Source organism: Microcebus murinus, chromosome 7 (assembly GCF_040939455.1).
Source record: "Microcebus murinus isolate Inina chromosome 7, M.murinus_Inina_mat1.0, whole genome shotgun sequence".
NCBI classification, from domain to species: Eukaryota; Metazoa; Chordata; class Mammalia; order Primates; family Cheirogaleidae; genus Microcebus; species Microcebus murinus.
Window position 1 is genome coordinate 72321535 of NC_134110.1, and position 19122 is coordinate 72340656.

Sequence of the window (19122 nt, forward strand, 5' to 3'; positions counted from 1 at the left end):
GTCAAAGATACAAAAGGTTGACTCTAGATGACTTATAAAATGTAAAGAATGTGAGTACTCTGCAGAATGAAATTTCTGCAGTATGTTCTTCAGAAATCACCAAAAATTATGCCTCAATCATTAAAGTTCAGTTTAACCATCACTAGCTCCTGATTCTCCAGCCTGTGTAAAGCAGTTTAACTGAGGCTCGTTAAAAACTCATAGTGTACATGACGAAGATGAAGAGACCTCTTTATTTCTGCGTAATTCTTGGGAGAATTCTGAACTCAAACACTTCATTTCAGAATTTAGCACATCAGATCTGCTCTATAATTTTTCTGTATCTAAGAGTCATGTTGAAAAGTGGCAGATTTTGAAGGTCGTAATTTTCTCTTGGAACCAAATTTATTAAACGTTAACAGCAAAATAATTCAATTCTTCTTTTTTCTATGCTCAAGTAATATGAATTCCTAAAACAGCGTGTGGGGAAAAAAGCATCACAATTTAGATCATTTATCATTATTGTAGAAGATAAAAAAGATAAAGCATTGAAGGAGAGAAAAATTGCTGTCTTTGAAGATGATACAAGTGGGTTTGAAGCCTGGTCCTGCCAGTTACTAGCAATATTCCTTGTTACTTACTTAACATTTCTGGGTATTGATTTCTTCATAGAGAAAATGTAGATGGAGGATTGTGACATACACAGTTGCTACAAGTGCAAATACTTAGTACAATATCTGAAACCTAGAAATTGCTCCAAAATGGTAGCATTCACTATTGTTACTGATGCTGTAGTAGCCAACCTCCAAGATGGCCGCCAATCAGCCACCTCTTACTAATCATGCCCTTGTATAATGTCCTTGTCCTGCGTGTAAGCTGGACAAAGTGACTCACATCTAATGAATAGAATATGGAAGAAGTGATGGTAAATCACTTCCGGGATTCGTTTATAAATGACTGCAGATTCCATCTCAGGCAGTTTTTCTCTCGCTCTCATCAGTCACTGTGAAGGAAGCCAGATGGCATATCATGAGAAAACTTAGCCAACATATGAAAAGAGCTCACGTAGTGAGGACCACATCTTTGTTCAACAGATAGCAGGATCCAGGGCTCGCCAACACTTCTGATTGGGCTTTGAAGCAGAGCTGCCTCTACTCAAACCTTTTGACAGCTCCAGCCAACAGCTTCACTGAAACCTCAGGAGAAGTCTTGGTCTCAAACAACCCATTTAAGCTTCTCTCATATTACTAACTCACAGAAATTGCAAGACAATTAATAAAGGACTTTTGTTTTAATCTGCTAATTTGTTATGTAGTAATGGCTATCTTAAACAATATAATCATTATTAAAATTATTTACAAGCCACAATTGAAAAACTCATATTTTAAAGAGTTTTCCCAAAGCTTTCAAGTATTAAAACATTATTATGTACGTACAAAATCTTTCATTTTTCCATTTTTTTACAAAGGGATGTATGAGTAATTTAATGGCATGAAAAAAAAATCTCCATTTCTCTACAGCTAAAATAACTTTTGGTAAATATCACTTTGCTGTTAGGATGACTAACAAAATGGAACAAGACAAGGCCAGGGGGAATTTGTGAACATGACGGAAATTCTGTCTCTGAAGAAGATATATCCCTTGCAGCAATAAGTAATATGATATAATGAATGGGATCATTCATATACAGTTCAATTCTCATTTCATAACATTGACTGCAAAAGGTTGTTTAATCATAATAAAGCAGATACTAAAATTTAAACAATGAGAGAAAAGAGACAGATGCTTTATTCCCTTTATACATAGCATATCAGCATGAAGAAAGTGAGAGATAAAAATTAATATAGTTCGTTAGAGGGACTGTTAAGCATTAAGCTACGCGTTGGTGAATAGTGGCAGATGGATTGGATAGGAAAGTTTGAACCCCATTATGGAAGATAGTTTTTAATGGGTGATGTGAACTGTAGTAGGAACTATTTTAGGATCTTGAGCAATGGAGTACTGTGGTGATACTGATGTTTTATTAATATCTCATTAGTACGGTATAGAATGGTTGATGCTGTCTAGCAGAATATAGCAAGTTCCTCAGAGACTTTTATCTCTCCCATGGATAGTCTGTATTACTGGTTGGGCATGCAGTGGACAATAAATGCTTGCTATATGTCATCAAAACTCATGGACGTGAATAGTCCATGAGCAAACTTTAAAGGAAATGATATGCCTGTTCACATCAGCATTGATTCTCTTCCTTTTCATTGGTGTCATGTTACCTTCATGTCTCCTACTTTAGTTTAGGTGATGAAGTTTACTGAAGACAAGTTTGTGTTTGTGTGTGTGTGTATAATAATAAATTAATGGGAGTCATATTCAGCACAGGGAAAAGACTTTGGATTCAAACAGACCTGGGTACAAACTTGCCTGTACCACTTACCAGCTTTTAAGTTATTTACTCCAAACCTTTGTTTTTTCAAGTTTTATATGGGGGTAATTATATCTACCTGAAGGGACTTTTGTGAGGATTAAGTGTCTGGGCTATTATGGGTACTTCATGGATTTTAATTTCCATTCCCCTTTAGTAAATAAGGAAACCACTTCCCAATTAATTAGGTCCTTTGCAATTAGGACATAAATTAAAAGAAAAAGAAATCTCAAAATCAGGGATTTACAAGCCTTGCATTTTTTTTTTTTTTTTAGTCAATATTACAGCACATTTTTAAGTCTTCTAGTTTGCTGGAAGAAATTTCCAAGATTACAGTGAAGCTGTTATACAAATTTATTTTCACAGAATCTGTAAAAATTGTGAAACATAGGTGCTTTATTCATTGCTTTATTTACAAACCACACCATATACATACACGACAAGACATTTAGGTTATGGTTTCCTTCTAAGTCATGTATCCTAGAAAGAAAACATTCTTCAGAACATTTGAAATTCTTTCACCACATTGCCAACAGAATATTCTGCCAACTAGTAAGCTAAAACCCCGGCCTTTCAAATACTTGTTTACTAACTAAAAGTGAGACAAAATACCTTGCTGAACCTGTACTGAAATAATTTAAATATGAGTTTTAATTACAGAATATGTTGAATAAATCACAGCCTGATGTAAAGCATATCTATCATTAAAAAAAGAAATGTCCTTTCATTTTCACTTCCATTTTTATCCTGCTATTTCGGTTTCACCACTCTATAGGCAAACTAAAGAAAGCAAATAAGGAAGACACTTAGGTTACATCACATCCTTTTGCAAGATCCAGAAATATTTTTCAAAATTTGCTGTGTGAACACCAGGCCATGCACGGATCTTCTGATTTTATTGATATGTTATATATATATATATATATATATATATACTTTAAAGTCCATTATTTTATTAAAATATTTTCATAAACTGGTTAATGTAACTGCTACTAATATTGACTGCACAAATAGTTGCCAAATTTTTGCTTCTACATTTTATTTTTTTAATTCATACATGCAGGATAATTTATTGATCGAACAAAATTTTACATGTATTATATCACTTCTCAGAGCACAAATATGAGCTCAAATGACTGTTCTGGAAGGAGAATTATAGAAAGGCAAATACATTTATCTTTTCTTATTAGCATAAATAGCTTTAATCAGTTTGGAAAATATTATGTAAAATAAATTACTCCTTTGTCAGAAATTACTGAGTTGTTGATTTCAAGCTGTAGGTAATCACTCTATAGTCCAGCAAGGTGAATTAATTCCAGCCATTCCAGTGGCATGTATAAGGGTCATAGTGTGCTGTTAATAAAAAGAAAAAAATATATATATATAAATACATAGGAAGGCTTCTGAAAAAATACATGATTATGTTAAGGTACTAAGGCATATTATTGTTTTTATATTCCATACACACATTTTGGTCTAATTATACAACTGAGTATCTTCATGAAAACAATGCAGCATGGAGAAAGGAAGGAAGGAGGCTTGCATTAGAGAAAAAACAAAAATGAAAAGACTCCTTTAAAAAATTAATATTAAAGAAACCCTACCTTTTCTGTTTTTTAAGACAAAATAGGTTCTTCCAGAGAAGAGCTTCAGTTAGGGAAAAAAGAGAAACATCAGGAGACCTGATGACTCATGTTGAAGTCTTCATGGCCTCTTTACTTGCTGTTGTTGTTTACATATTAATGTTTTTTAAAAACAAATTTGTTTATAAGTTGTTAATAAATCTCTGTGCAAATACATGGGTATAGAGGGTTGTTTTTGTTTGCTTTTGCTTTTTTTATTCCCTGAAAATGAAAACTATCCATACCTAAACCATCAGGTCTATAACACGACAAAAATGAATTACCAGGTGGCAATGAACTGACAAAGAGCAAAATTTGGCAAACAACTAAAATTCTATCCTCCCCCAACTTTTAAATTCTCGAATTCTTTAATCTATTCCTAAATTTCAGAAAATAAGCAGTTGTACTTGAAAATAGGTCAGTTGCTTTTACCCAATGTAAACATATTCCAGGTGCAGAGAAACTCCGTGGGTTTACTCTGAGGACCATACACACCCACTCTAGTGACTCAATGCACAGCTATGTCCATTTGGGTCTTCTTATAACATTTTTTCACCTGATTTCCTGATAATCCTCCCTTGCTACATCCCTGATGTTGGAATTTGTATATTCCTTCTGTAAAGGTCTCTATTCTAGTCCTCAAGAGCCAGGAATTTTAACCCAACCATACTCTGAATTTTGTCCTCCTTTAGGAAATGGAAATGAACCAGAAAACTACCCTGGCCTATCCAGGTGCTCAGATGAGCACCATTGTCTCAGTTCCTTAGGATCCTTCCATCCACAGCCTAAACATACTTTCCCAGTATTTTCTGGGGAATACATAATCATGATTGTCCTTAGTAAGTATAGGGAGGAGTTTTGTCAATGTGATTAGGAGATCTTTCTTGGCTATTTGACACTAATTAAAATGTGGTTTCTTCTTCCTTTCGGCCGGAGCCGCCATCTTCCAGTAATTCGCCAAAATGACGAACACAAAGGGAAAGAGGAGAGGCACCCGATACATGTTCTCTAGGCCTTTTAGAAAACATGGAGTTGTTCCTTTGGCCACATACATGCGAATCTACAAGAAAGGTGATATTGTAGACATCAAGGGAATGGGTACTGTTCAAAAAGGCATGCCCCACAAATGTTACCATGGCAAAACTGGAAGAGTCTACAACGTTACACAGCATGCTGTTGGAATTGTTGTAAATAAACAAGTTAAGGGCAAGATTCTTGCCAAGAGGATTAATGTACGTATCGAGCACATTAAGCACTCTAAGAGCCGAGATAGCTTCCTGAAGCGTGTGAAGGAAAATGATCAGAAAAAGAAGGAAGCCAAAGAGAAAGGTACCTGGGTTCAACTGAAGCGACAGCCTGCTCCACCCAGAGAAGCACACTTTGTGAGAACCAATGGAAAGGAGCCCGAGCTGCTGGAACCTATTCCTTATGAATTCATGGCATAATAGGTGCTTCACACTTTGTGAGAAGCGACAGAAAGGAGCCTGCGGTGTTGGGACCTGTTCCCTGTGAATTCATGGCGTAATAGGTATAGCACACCTGTGAGAAGCAAAGAAAGGACCTTGAGCTGCCAGAATCTATTCCCTATGAATTCATGGTATAGGAGACAAACCTAATAAAAGCCGCTGGACTCTAAAAAAAAAAAAAAAAAAAAAAAAAAAATGTGGTTTCTTCCTTCTCTTAGAGACTGGGAAATAGGGGATCTATCCTCCTTGAGGATTACATTTCAAAGGGTAGCTCCCAAGTCCTTGAGAAAGACATTCCTAGGTTGTAAAACTGGTTAAAGGCTGTGACATTTGCATCTTAAAGAGGCAGAGAAGAATTTATAATTGCAGGCTTCCTAAAGCAAATGCTCTAAGAAAAGGGAAGTGAGGAGCCCATAGTCAGGCAGAAACCTATCTAAAGTTGAAGAGAAAGTTAAGGCCATCTTGGTCATAAGTAAAATGTAATCCACAGAGCACATCTCAAATTCAATTGCTGTGTAAATCACCCTTTATTTATGCTTTTATCAGAGTTCTTTCTTTAGTGTCATGATCAGAATGTTCCTATCCAATGTACAATAAAAAAGTTTCTGGTGCCCAAACATGCTGAAAAAGCAGGAATTTTGTGAACAAAATACGTTCAATATTTTGCTAATTATTCTTCTCATAAGCAAGCATATACTGGCTTCCAAGTTTATGAAAGTTTTGATAGACAGGCTGATAGGAAACAGAAGCATTTCTCCACAGCAGGAACATAAAGAGTGACCTTGAGCTTGCAGCTGTGTATGCTATTTAGAGAGGCCATGCCTTTTCCAATCCTGCCTCTTTGCATCACAGTAAGCCCAATGCCCTTCCTCAAAAAGAGCTAACCCATCTCATTGTTGTAAGTCAGCACTTGTGCATAGCAGCGCTGTATCAGTGGTGTTACAGTAAGCCTTTCAAGCACTTGTCTTGTAGGATAAGCTCACATCAGCAAAGTGCTTGAAGGATCTACCAAAGTGTGTATGGGAGCTACAATCTAGATGTGCCAGTACAAGCAAATGAATGAAACATTTTACAAATTTCTGTGCTGTATCGTGCTAATTATTCATCATGCAGTTAAGCACAAAATTGACAGAGAAAATCCAATTTAAGGTACTATGTGAAAATAATGTGAAATATTTATCTATGAATCTTAAATGGATTTAAAAAATCGTGGCCGGGCGCGGTGGCTCACGCCTGTAATCCTAGCACTCTGGGAGGCCGAGGCGGGCGGATTGTTCAAGGTCAGGAGTTCAAAACCAGCCTGAGCGAGACCCCGTCTCTACCATAAAAATAGAAAGAAATTAATTGGCCAACTAATATATATATATATATATATATATATATATATATATATAAATCAGCCGGGCATGGTGGCGAATGCCTGTAGTCCCAGCTACTCGGGAGGCTGAGGCAGGAGGATCGCTTGAGCCCAGGAGTTTGAGGTTGCTGTGAGCTAGGCTGACGCCACGGCACTCACTCTAGCCTAGGCAACAAAGCGAGACTCTGTCTCAAAAAAAAAAAAAAAAAAAATCGTAACTAGTGTACTTTGAAAATTGAAACCTAAATCTATGGTAAGTTTTGCTATGTTAGCAATAATGAGAATAATATATGAAATAACTTTATGATCAACTCTAATTTAATAGTGAGAAATAGAAAAGTTCAAAAAATTATTTCAGCCATTCTATCACTCTTATATTTTCCTTTCCAGTTGTGTTTCCTTTATCACCACCTTAGTGTAGACCCTCATCCTCTAACAACTCTGACTACTGAAGCAGTCTCACTTCCCCACTCCAGTCATTCTTGTATGCTAAGGCCAAATCTACAGCAATATCATTTCGGTATCAAACTTTTATAATACTCTGTTGTCTCCTACATATTGATCACACTCTTAAACCTAGTATTCAAAACTCTCCAAAACTTGATCCTAGTGTATTTGTCAACTCTCTCACTCACACATGTTTGTATGGTGACCGTGTTTAACCAGTTGGTGCCCTAGTTTTGATGAAGTAAGAACTGATGTTGATATTTACATACCTGTTCTGATACATAACAGGCTTCTGACCATTTGTAATCCAATGTACTAGAGCTTCAGTGTCTTCTCATGTAATTTAGAATCTCCCTCAAAAATTTGTTATAAAGTTTATTATAAAATCATGAGCAGTAGAAGTAGTTGTTTTATTGTTGCTGAAACTACGACTCTTTGCAGTAAAGTATACTTTAGTCACTGTGCAAAATATTTTATATACACGATGTTATTTAACCTACCAACAACACTATAATAAGTGGTGACAGACCCACTTTAAAAATGAAGAAACTGAATCATGGAGAGTTTAGTAATTTACCAAATTTTATACAGTCAATAGCTGAGTCAGGATTTTAAATCTGGTTTTTCTTTTCTTTTTTTGTGTATGTATGTAAAGCATAAGGTATACAAAGTGATGAGTATACATAGACATACACACACACACATTGGGAAATGATTACCACAATCAACTTAGTTAACACATCTATCACCTCATTACCTCACAGTTACAATTTTTCTTTTGTGTGTGTGTGTGTGTGAGAACACTTAAGATCCACTCTCTTAGTAAATTTCAAGTATGCAATACAGTATGGTTAACTATAGTCATCATGCTGTATGTTAGATTCCCAGAACGAATTCATCTTATAACTGAGAGTTTGGACCCTAATATGTCTTAAAGCAGCAGGCCCTAACCTTTTTGCCATCAGGGACCAGTTTCATGGAAGACAATTTTTCCATGGGGGCAGAGAGGAGCTCTCAGTTCAGGATGGGGAGGAGATGAAAATACAGCTGTAAATACAGACGAAGCTTCCCTTGCTCACCTCCTGCTGTGTGGCTGGTGGGGGGAGCAGTTCCTGAGTTTCATGGTTTCATGGAAGACAATTTTTTTAGGGGGTCAGGGAGCTGTGGCGGAGGTCTGTGGTGTGGTTCGCAGCTCCGGGGGCTGGGGACCACAGTCTTAAAGGACTTAGTAGGGTAAAAATAATTCCATAATCACATGCAATATTTTGCTAATGCATTCATATTTCTCGGGAGAAGTTCTGTAGTTTCTCAGATTCTTTGATAAGCTTATGAACTCAAAAGAGCTTAGAGTCACTGAACTAAACTATCAGTTCCTAAATTAAGAGCAAAGGCCTTGGATGATTTATCTTTGGAGTCCCAGACATTTATATTTTCTGGCACATGGTAAAAAAGTCCATTACATGTCATGATAAATTGTTTATCAATAGTTCAATAATTCTATATAGAGTTCCTGGTACATAGGTAATTAGTAATTTTTAAACAAATGTTATGTGGTTGCCGCTGGTCTGGATGTTATAGCACGAATTACCAGGATTGCTATACAAGTAATAATTTTTGTTATTCAAATAATAATACAAACAATAATCTAGCAAATAATTCATATCGGTTCCTGAAAAGTGTCTTTGCAATATATTTTCTGAACTTTTGTTTAAGCAGTCACTAAAATTGTTCTCTTATACACCAGCCACAGAGACAGCCAAGTAGGCCTCCAGAATTATTCTAACCAGTTAGACTGAGCTACCCCGGGGGAAAGGATAGCACAGATAAACCACATATAAATAAATAACATGGAACATAGCTGAGAATGTTCTTGGAATCTTAACTAAGCTCAACAGGAGAGGAAACAAAAAAGTCCTTGTTTCTATGATGGTGCAATTAGCCATATACAACCTTGGGGTTTTTTTTTGTTGTTTTTTTTTTCAGCAAGACTTTTCTGAATTAAATGAAGACATGTCTAATTCACTAAATACAGACTTCAAATTCAAACTGTAACCTAAAGAAATAAAAAGTGTACTTTGGCCTTAATTATCCAAATATTTTCCTAGGTTTTCCACTTCACCTGGCTAACATGGACCTAACTTCTAAAGTATTTGTTCAATTAAAAACTATATATGTTTGGTACTTGTATATTTTTCAAAATTACTTTTACTGGTTTTGGAGACTTATTAGATGGTAATTTGTTTTCCTCATACTTTAAGTGCCCAGTGTTTAACTGTGCCTTATTAGTGTACACTAGTGGTATGTCTCAAACCTAACCACATGCAAACAGATAATCCTAACATTCCCAGCAAACCTCCTCAATTGCTGAAGAAATGTTTTGAAATACAATTTTTAAAAATTCATGTCTACGTACTGTCCCTTTCTCCTAATTGTAGGAATACTGATCTGTCCCCCACACTTTGGAAAATACTTCTTTGCTTAGACTTTTAGGCTTAATTAAAAGTTAGAAGCAATTAAAATGATTAAAAAAAAAAAAACACAACTTTTTTGAGCAGCCAGAATTGGACTGAGAAACTTCTGTGGACTGAATTGTGTCCCCACAAAATTCACACGTTGAAATCTTAACCTCCAATGTATTTGCAGATGGGGCCTTTGGGAGGTAATTAGGATGAAGTGATAAGGGTGGGGCCTAGTAGATGAGATTAGTGCCCTTATAGGAAGAGACTCCAGAGAGCTTGCTTTCCCTCTCTGTTCACCATGTACGGCACAGCAAGAAGGCAGTCATCTATTAGTCAGGAATAGAACCCTCACCAGAGCCCAGCCATGTCAACATCCTGATCTCAGATTTCTGGCCTCCAGAACTGTGAGAAAATAAATTTCGGTTGTTTAAGCCACACAGTTTGTGGTATTTTGTTATGGCAGCCTGAGCAAACTAAAACACATAGTAAGTTTTAAAATATTAAGTTAAGTATTAATTCCATTGTTACTGTTACTATTACAGACTTCTAGAAAGAGCTCTTAGGCAGCAGCTATATTCTTTGAAGGTGGCTTGAGAAGGTGACCCTCATCACCTGGGATACACAGTCTGGAGCCTTGAGAAGATATTTAGGGCAAGAGTAGAGAAATCCATTTTCTCAGCACAATGGGTTCTTGGTTGTTGCCCTGGGCTATATGGTAGCTTAAATAAGTTTCTGTCATTTACTATGTATCTTTGCTCAAGTCTCATTATCTGTGCAAGTCTTAGTGTCTTAGTCTGTATAATAGTGATAATAACAAAACCTATGGTGAGGAATAGATAAACTAACCCACGTAAAGTACCTAGTACTGTACTCACCATATATGAATATTAACTGTTATTTTTTCCTATTACTTTTTTAATGCTTTATACAAAATATTTTGTTTCTTTTAATTCATCAAGTGTTGGGGCACAATAACAGTACTATATACAACAAAATATGTCAGAAATCTGACATGTATGACATTAAATTAGGTTTACCTTAAAATAAAAATAAAAGTTATTTGACAGGTAGGTAAATTCTACTCATAATTGTAACTGCATTGCATTATATTTGCCCAGCAATGGTAAGCAAGTAATATAAGTAATACAAGTAAGTAAGTAAGCAAGTAATACAAGCAAGCAAGTAATGACTGCAATAATAAGCATTTTTCATTGCCAAACTATGTCTGACTCAGTTGGGAGAAAGCATCTAGAGGAGGAATGAAAAGATCATTCTAGAGCTTGAGGCACTCAGGGGTAGCTAAACCTGGGGGCCCTGTTGAGGGCAGGGTTGGTGGGCAGGGAGAAGGCAAGAGGAGAGCATCAAGCCTGTGAGGCTGCATGGAAGAGTAGTAGTGTTGGAAAGAGATAAGTGAAAACCCACCCAAGATCGGCTTCTGTCTTGCAAAGGTGTGACCTAATTCTTGTCTGGACCTAGGGCCCAGGATGTAAACACCAACTCCGCCTCCTCTGGGCTGCTTGATGAGCAAGTTCCATAACCTCTGAAAGCTTTATTTGTAAAGGGAGAGTAATAATGTATAAGTCATGACATTTCAATGACCAATTCAGTGGCATTTGTAGTACATAATAGATGCTCAATAAACAGTGTTTCTTTTCTGTTCTTTTTTCGGATCTGTCTACCAGACTGCTCTGGCTCTCTGGCAGGAACCACAAGCTTTCCTGACCACTTAGAGAGTGGCACTCTTCAGTGAAATGCAAAGAGAGTGATGCCACAGGTACAGCCGAGGTGTTGGGTTTTACAGATTTGAGAAAACACCTGAGATGGGGAAATAGACGATATTTCCACCTCTGGAAATTTTCAGTCACAGACTTTCCTTCAGACTCAGGGTTATGCCAAATCTTTCTGTTTATGTAGAGGCGGTTGGATTGGACAATATTTAAGTCCCCTTTTCATCTCAGGATTATTGTACAAACACTAGGTGCTTCAGAGTAGCTTTCTTTCTACACAGTTTTTTTTAAGTTTTTCTTTCCTATCTCCTAATCCTAACCAAATGGAGAATAGCTAAGTTGGTAAAATATCCCATAGTACTTCTTTATTGCAACATAAAAAAAAATTACCCCAAAACTTAACAACCTAAAATAACAAACATTTATTATCTCACATAGTTCTGAGGGTCAGGAATCTAGGAGTAGCTTATCCAGGTGGTTCTGGCTGAGGGTGTCTCGTGGATACCGTGATTGTCTGGGGCTGCAACAATCTGAAGGAGCTGGAGAAGCCACTTTCAAGCTCGCTCATATGACTGTTGGTAGGAAGCTCAATTTATCACTACTTGGCCCTGGACATAGGCCTCTTTGCATAACACAGTTCTGGTTTCACAGCCATTAATAAGAGAAAGAGATGGGGGTGGGCAGAGAGAGAGAGAGAGAGAGAGAGAGAAGATGGAAGTCATGGATGTATTTTATGGCCTAAGGCTGGAAGTCAAATACCATCACTTCTACAATATTTTGCTGTGGCAGCCTGATAGAAACTGACACAATGTACGTGTGAAAAGCAGGAGCTGAGGACCATTGGGGTCATCCTGGAGGCTGGCTTCCACATATATCTTTGACTTCTCAGCTAGAGAAACCAGCCGTTTGCATAGGCTGAGAGGAAGACTCATTCCATCCTACCCATCTACTAAGAAATTAAGCCCTGAAGAAATTTCTACTAATAAAAGATTTGGTGCTTATCTCTGAATTTCAATGCTAGACATGGATTTCAACATTTACAATTACAGTATTTAGATATTTAAAATTACAAATCTGTTAAATTTTTCTGTGAGACATTTAACCTACAAGTAAATATTAAGAGCATCAGAAGTTGTCAGGGCAATTATGGTATGTGTTACAATCGGGCTGCATACAAAAGGCCAAACAAGGCTACACAGACAGAGAGAAACTAAATTTGCCCGGGGATTTAGGGAAGACTTCATGGAGGAGGTTACTTTGAGTTTTGTTTTAAAGGATTAATAAGATTTCACAAGACTGACAAAGAGTCAAGCTAGAAGATATATATTAGAAAAAAATGCTGAGTTACAGAAAGTTTCAGAAGACAGCATAAAAAATGATACTAATTTGTAAAGCTCAAACACCAGGAAAAACTGAAGTTTATTGAAACATACATATTTGATAAAAATACGAAAATGCAAGCAAGACAATGAGAAATTCAAACCTCCAGTTAGTGATTACTGTAACTGAACCAAACTGAGTTCACTTACTACGCACAACCAGGATTTTGCAGAGAGAAAGGTTTATTGTCAAACGGCCAAAACAAGGAGACAGAAGTCAGACTCAAATCTGTCTTTCAGAGCTGGAGGATAGGACAGGCTTTACTGTCACAGGTAATGAGGCCTGATCTGATTGGATCTTTCAATGGGGTGATACCAGGAGACATGCTTGACCTGGATCTTGCCATGGAGTAGGGCCAGGGCTCAAGCCAATTAGATCCTGGATCCTGCCATGCAGTGTCTGCTTCTCAATTCAGCCCCAACTCCTCTGTCCTAGCATTAGGTTCTGCCCATGATTGCACACTTGGTTCATCTGGGTTTGCTCAGGTTACATGACCTTCAACTTAGGTGTCCATAGCAACTGAAAAACAACTCATTATTTTGTTCCATAAAAAGTTAAACCAGGCCAGGTACAGTGGCTCACGCTTATAATCCTAACACTCTGGGAGGCCGAGGTGGGAGGATCGCTTGAGGTCAGGGGTTTGAAAGCAGCCTGAGCAAGAGCAAGACCCCGTCTCTACTAAATATATAAAGAAATTAATTGGCCAACTAAAAATATATAGAAAAAAATTAGCCCGGCATGGTGGCACAAGCCTATAGTGCCAGCTACTTGGGAGGCTGAGCCCAGGAGTTTGAGGTTACTGTGAGCTAGGCTGATGCCATGGCACTCTAGCCAGGGCAACAGAGTGAGACTCTGTCTCAAAAAAAAAAAAAAAAAAAAAAAGTTAAACCAGATTGGTCTGATGTGGTTACATTACCTTTGGAGGAAGTGGAGGAGCCAAAGTTGTGGGATAAGAGGAAAATCAAAGATGGATTCAATAATGCCGATGATATCCTAATATTTGAGTAGATTTTTAGGATTAAATGTTAGAATTACTTAAACATCAATTTTTATGTGTAAAATATTGTATAGTCATTTTTTTTAACATTCAGGATATGTCAGCAGAGGGACTAGCATATGAAAATGCATGGAAGGGTGAAAGCTTGGAATAAAATATAGATGTAATTATGGCAGGGAAGTGATAAATAATGCATTATCTTTCATAATATACAGTTCAGTATTCTGAAATTGTATTGGAGCACACAAAGGAAAGGAGATTGGAGAGACAACTGAAAGCAACAAACTCAAAACTCAAAATCTTGCAAAAGAAGCAAGTACTATTTCTGTATTAAGAACCAGGAGGCTGATTTTTCCTTTGTTGCCTGCATGGTGATAAAATCAAGGCATATTACAATTGAGAATTTCGAATAATGTGAATTAATGATAAGTTACAAGAGCAGTTATTATTTTCATCATTAGGAAAGAGAGGCCTGATGCATTTTAATTGTCTAAAACTCATCATGTGCCAACAAATTTTGTTCCTAGTGGAATTCAAATCACAGGGTGATACTTTATTTACAACTTACCCTTTTAAACTATTGTGAACTGCAAGTAAGGTTTAATTACATTATTGCCAATCATCTGAAGAATGGTAATTACTTACAGCCCTTGGCCAGTATTTCTGATTAAATACTGAGTGCACACTATGCTGTGGCATACTCAAAAGGTCACAAGTTCATATCCCAATACTATTAATTTTCTTCTAAAACCTTTATTCCTTAAGCAAGAAGTGACTCCACCATTGGAAATGATGCTTAGGAAAAAATTGAATGATCTGAAGAAAACAGATACATGAAATGAAATGGCTTTGGCTATTAGGACCTGTTTGCTATTTTTATCTGTGTTGTTATTGTCTTTTTCTATTTCTCTTACTAGCCAAAAAAGAAAATAAAAATGTGACCAAGAGATTATTTTCTTATGAGAGATTTGAAGTGATTTTAATAATTCAGCTAGGCTATCAGCCAAAAGTTTGGCAGATAACTGAAAGCAATATTCCTGCATGTTTATCTAGGAACAGATTTTAGGGTCCTTCTTTTTTAGTGAAAGGCATCTGACACATAAGGAGGAAGGTGATGAAGTTTGCAATTTTTTTTTTTCTTTTGAAGAATAAAAACAAGACATAATCCCTGTAAACTCACATTGGGACTTTCTGACCAAGAAATTGTATCAGTTTTGCCAAAAGAAGACCCTGAGAGTCTAAAGTGATTTTCTGAATCAGCCCTGTCTTGCTGAGCTCAGTTGTGACTGGCTTTTCATGGCAAACATAAATGCCAACTCTTGAGTCTCCTGCTTTTTGTTTAATTGCCTTGATTTTTGTTGGCCAATTTTTCTGCTTGATAGATCTTTGTTTTGCCATTAGGTCTGCTCTTAATGAAGGTTTCCTTTTGCTTGTAGTCCATTGATAGCACATTCCAGTTCTTTGGGGTAGCCATAAGCCTCCTTGATATCAGATTTGTATCTTAGCAAAGGTATGTCTGATTTGAAATCACAAAGGCATTCATTTTAAAGTTGGAGTAGATGTTCTGTATTTAAAACTACTGCAGCTTCTTTTCCTTCCCTTCTTTCTCTCACCTGTGAGTATCCTCTGAGACACAATGCTTAGAACTCTTCTCCCTAAATCACATACTTGCAAATGCTGGCATAGTTCCCACATTTCTTGGTGAACAACTTCCTCCTTCCTTTTTTTTTTTTTCCCCACTCCTCCTCCTCTGACTATAATAGGCTCCCTAGATAATACCTATTAACCATGTTCCATTAATTTTTTTACTGGGATAGGCCCCTTCCAGGGGCCTATTTCCTGGAAGTATTATTCCAATGGCTTGTTTTTGATATGATAATATCATATACAGAATGAGCCCAATGATTTCATTCCTCTATAACAGACTACTCCAAAGGGGAAAAAATTTTTAGTCATTCACCTGGCTTTGGGGTCCAAAAATATTCCTCCCAAGGGAATTATTACAGTACATTATAAAAAAGGTTGGAAAGGAATTTTCTTAAGAGTGATGCTCATTGAAATTATGTGCATTACTAGCAAGTCATCCATGTAAATTTTACACTTTGTGTTTAATCCCATTAAACTTTGCACTTAGAAATATAACTCATAGAAATATAATAGCCCCAACTATTTGATACTCATATGGTCCAACTAAGTTTTTAGAATTAACAAATATAGATGTAGGACCACCTCTTTTCCTCACAGTGAGTATAGTTATGATAATCCAGGAATGGACAACATGTAGAGGTTGTGAGTAGGGTGTCATTGCACAAAGTCACATCAACTATCACTGCAGAGTTTTTGCTCAATAGACTTCACTGTTAAAGTTTACCACTGGTGGGAATTTTCAGTAAGAAACAACAGCTCCAAGGTAATTAGAAGTGGTATTTATAGGGCTTGGACTAAAATTCCAGATAATATGACTATTACCCGATGGCTTTTATTTTATGCTACTGTATTCCTATATTCTCAGCTAGCAAGAAATTAAAGCCTGAATCTAAGAGTCATAATACATTGAGTTCCCATAAAAGCTCTGTAAATACAAAGATCTGCTGTTCTTGACAAGACTTGTCTCCTTTGTGCCTTAATTTACTTATCTGTATAAAAGTAAGGATGGTATCTGCCCTATGTTTTTTACTGAGTTGCTATAATTATATTAAATGTGAATCTTACAAAAGTCAGATGCCGTATATATTATATGCTTTATAATTGTGAGGATATTTTAACGGTAGTATCAGTTTCTGATGATGAGACTCTTTCTTCAACTTTTATTCTTTGTTCTTGCCTTCTAGTTTCTAAACTTCTGACTTCATCCATCACCACCTCCTCCCCCCACCCCTTTTTAAAAGAAGGATATTGGACTTTGCCAGTAGGAAAGCCAATGATAAAATCATACTGACAGTTGAAGTGAAGAATTCCTACTATTTTTCTTGGGTGAAATTTTGATAACACCAAATTGCCCTTTTCAATTCTGTATTTGGAAATTAATTACAATAACTTCTTTTCTTTTCATTCACACAGGAAATGACTTATTTCTCGTAGCAGTTCACGAACTGGGACATGCTCTGGGACTGGAGCATTCCAATGACCCCACTGCCATCATGGCTCCATTTTACCAGTACATGGAAACAGACAACTTCAAACTACCTAATGATGATTTGCAGGGCATCCAGAAGATATATGGTAGGTTACCACTGTTGCTATTTGCTCAGTCCTACAGTGAGGTCCAGGATCCCTTCTATGTCTTCTTCTTTAAGATAGATGCTCTAAATATAAGACAGAGATAAAAATTGAAGAAGAACATAAGGTGCTGAGACTTTGGTACAAACTGATAAATTGACACACAGTTTATGAGATTTGATTATCAGATACTTCCCAGACAAACACTTCTGAAGAGCCAGAAAATACCTTCATGTGGTAGATGTAACATATTGACCCCAAAATCCTATAATTACTGACTCAGAATGAAAGTTAACAAACAAGGAAGTGAAAATTAACAAGTGGTTAAGTTTAATTAACACAGCATAAAATAAATTTCTAGTATAGTAATATCATTTTTATTTATGGGGTTCAGTCAATGAATGCAAATTAAGAGAAAAAGGGAAAGACAGTTATGCATATTTACTATAATCCTAACTCCCTCAAACAACCATTGACCTTTATAAAGACATTTATTTCACACATAATTGTTAAGAACTTGACATTTATAATTTACATGTAGCAAATATGCTTTACTAAATTAATGAAGTGAGGCTTTTATTTTTACAGTGCAAAGACAAATGTGTGCTATCTGTATGTTAATATCCACTATCCAGAAGATATCATTTGCATTTTTAAACAGCATAGTTTAAGTTCACTAATTTGTTTTGCATTCATTAGTTTTTCAATTTCAATATCTCAGTGGTAACCATTCTCTCAGGGTTAAAATAGATTTGAAAAAAAGGTCAACTTTTATGCTTCTCTTTATTTTGTTGGGATACCAAAAGGAGAGAAATGTCTCAGACTCAAAGCTATATACTTATATGTTGAATTGAGCTATCCTATGCCTAAGTGTGTCTCATCAGAAATTCCTCTTAAGTGGTTAACTGAAAGAAGTCTCTTTCTCATGACCTCATGAATTAGCAGTCTAGACTGAAGCTCTGCAAAGGAATATTCTTCTCATACCTAAATATTAAGTGTGAACAGCTCTGTATTTCTTTTTAAAGACATAAATCCCTTGAGAAATGATGCTTAACATCTGTACCAAATTACATGTGTAAACTTTGGCTTTACTTAGAAGCCTCTTTTGAGAAATACTTTTTCACATTAATATTTTACTGGTGGTGCTTCAATCAATAGGTGTTTTAGATTCAGTATTTAAATGAAACATTCTTCCAGCAATTTGTCAAAATATTTCATTAGAAGAAAAGTGAAAATCAGTAAGAGGTGATATGATTGGAGACATAGGCTAGAATAAACTCTGATTAGTTAATGTTTATCTTTCGGAAATACTTGCATAGAATCATTGTCTATCGAAATCTAGGATTAATTTGGTGAAGCTCATATGCATGGCTCCAGTATTCATTTTCATTTATTTATTATTTATATACCACCTACTTCCAAAAAAGATCTGAAAGCAGCTTTCCCAAGAAGGACTGTGGTGAAGCTATTAAAAAAAAAAAAAAATCATTAAAGATTAACAAAGAAAGCCTAGTTACTTGGATCCAGAAACTAGCATGATAAGGACAGCTTCAGACAGACTTGGCAGTGGTTTTGTTGGGTAAGATGGTTTGTTTCTTCAGAAAATATATGATCTTACAGACCTCTTAGCTCACTTAGTCTGTGCCCTCTGCTGATAAGTGATTGTTCTCTGTAGCATGTTTTCCAGCACTATTCCAGTTTTAAGTGAGCCAAGCACTGTCCTCATATTTTCAAAAGGTCCACCTGACAAGATCCCTCCACCTACAAGACCTCTACCGACAGTGCCCCCACACCGCTCTATTCCTCCGGCTGACCCACGGAAAAATGACAGGCCAAAACCTCCTCGGCCTCCCACCGGCAGACCCTCCTATCCTGGAGCCAAACCCAACATCTGTGATGGGAACTTTAACACTCTAGCTATTCTTCGCCGTGAGATGTTTGTTTTCAAGGTAGGAGGCTGTGATTTTTTTTTTTTTAACGGCAGATCAAGTGTCTAGTGTCGCTTTAGAAAACAAGTTTTCATTCATTCTAACACTACCTTCCCAGCCTT

General features: G+C 36.5%; 2 protein-coding genes across 2 annotated transcripts in view; both read left to right on the forward strand.

Moving 5' to 3' along the window:
• The window catches only part of MMP16 (matrix metallopeptidase 16), a 281056-nt gene that overhangs the window by 174098 nt on the left and 87836 nt on the right, over positions 1-19122 (forward strand). Inside the window, exons 5-6 of the mRNA XM_012774254.3 lie at positions 16914-17075; positions 18810-19021. Coding sequence (XP_012629708.1) covers positions 16914-17075; positions 18810-19021 — 374 coding nt within the window. The remainder of the gene's footprint in view (positions 1-16913; positions 17076-18809; positions 19022-19122) is intronic.
• LOC142871941 (large ribosomal subunit protein eL21) lies at positions 4940-5651 on the forward strand. The gene has a single exon (XM_076005175.1). It carries the CDS (start codon positions 4983-4985, stop codon positions 5463-5465), a length of 483 nt encoding a protein of 160 aa, XP_075861290.1. The 5' UTR covers positions 4940-4982; the 3' UTR covers positions 5466-5651.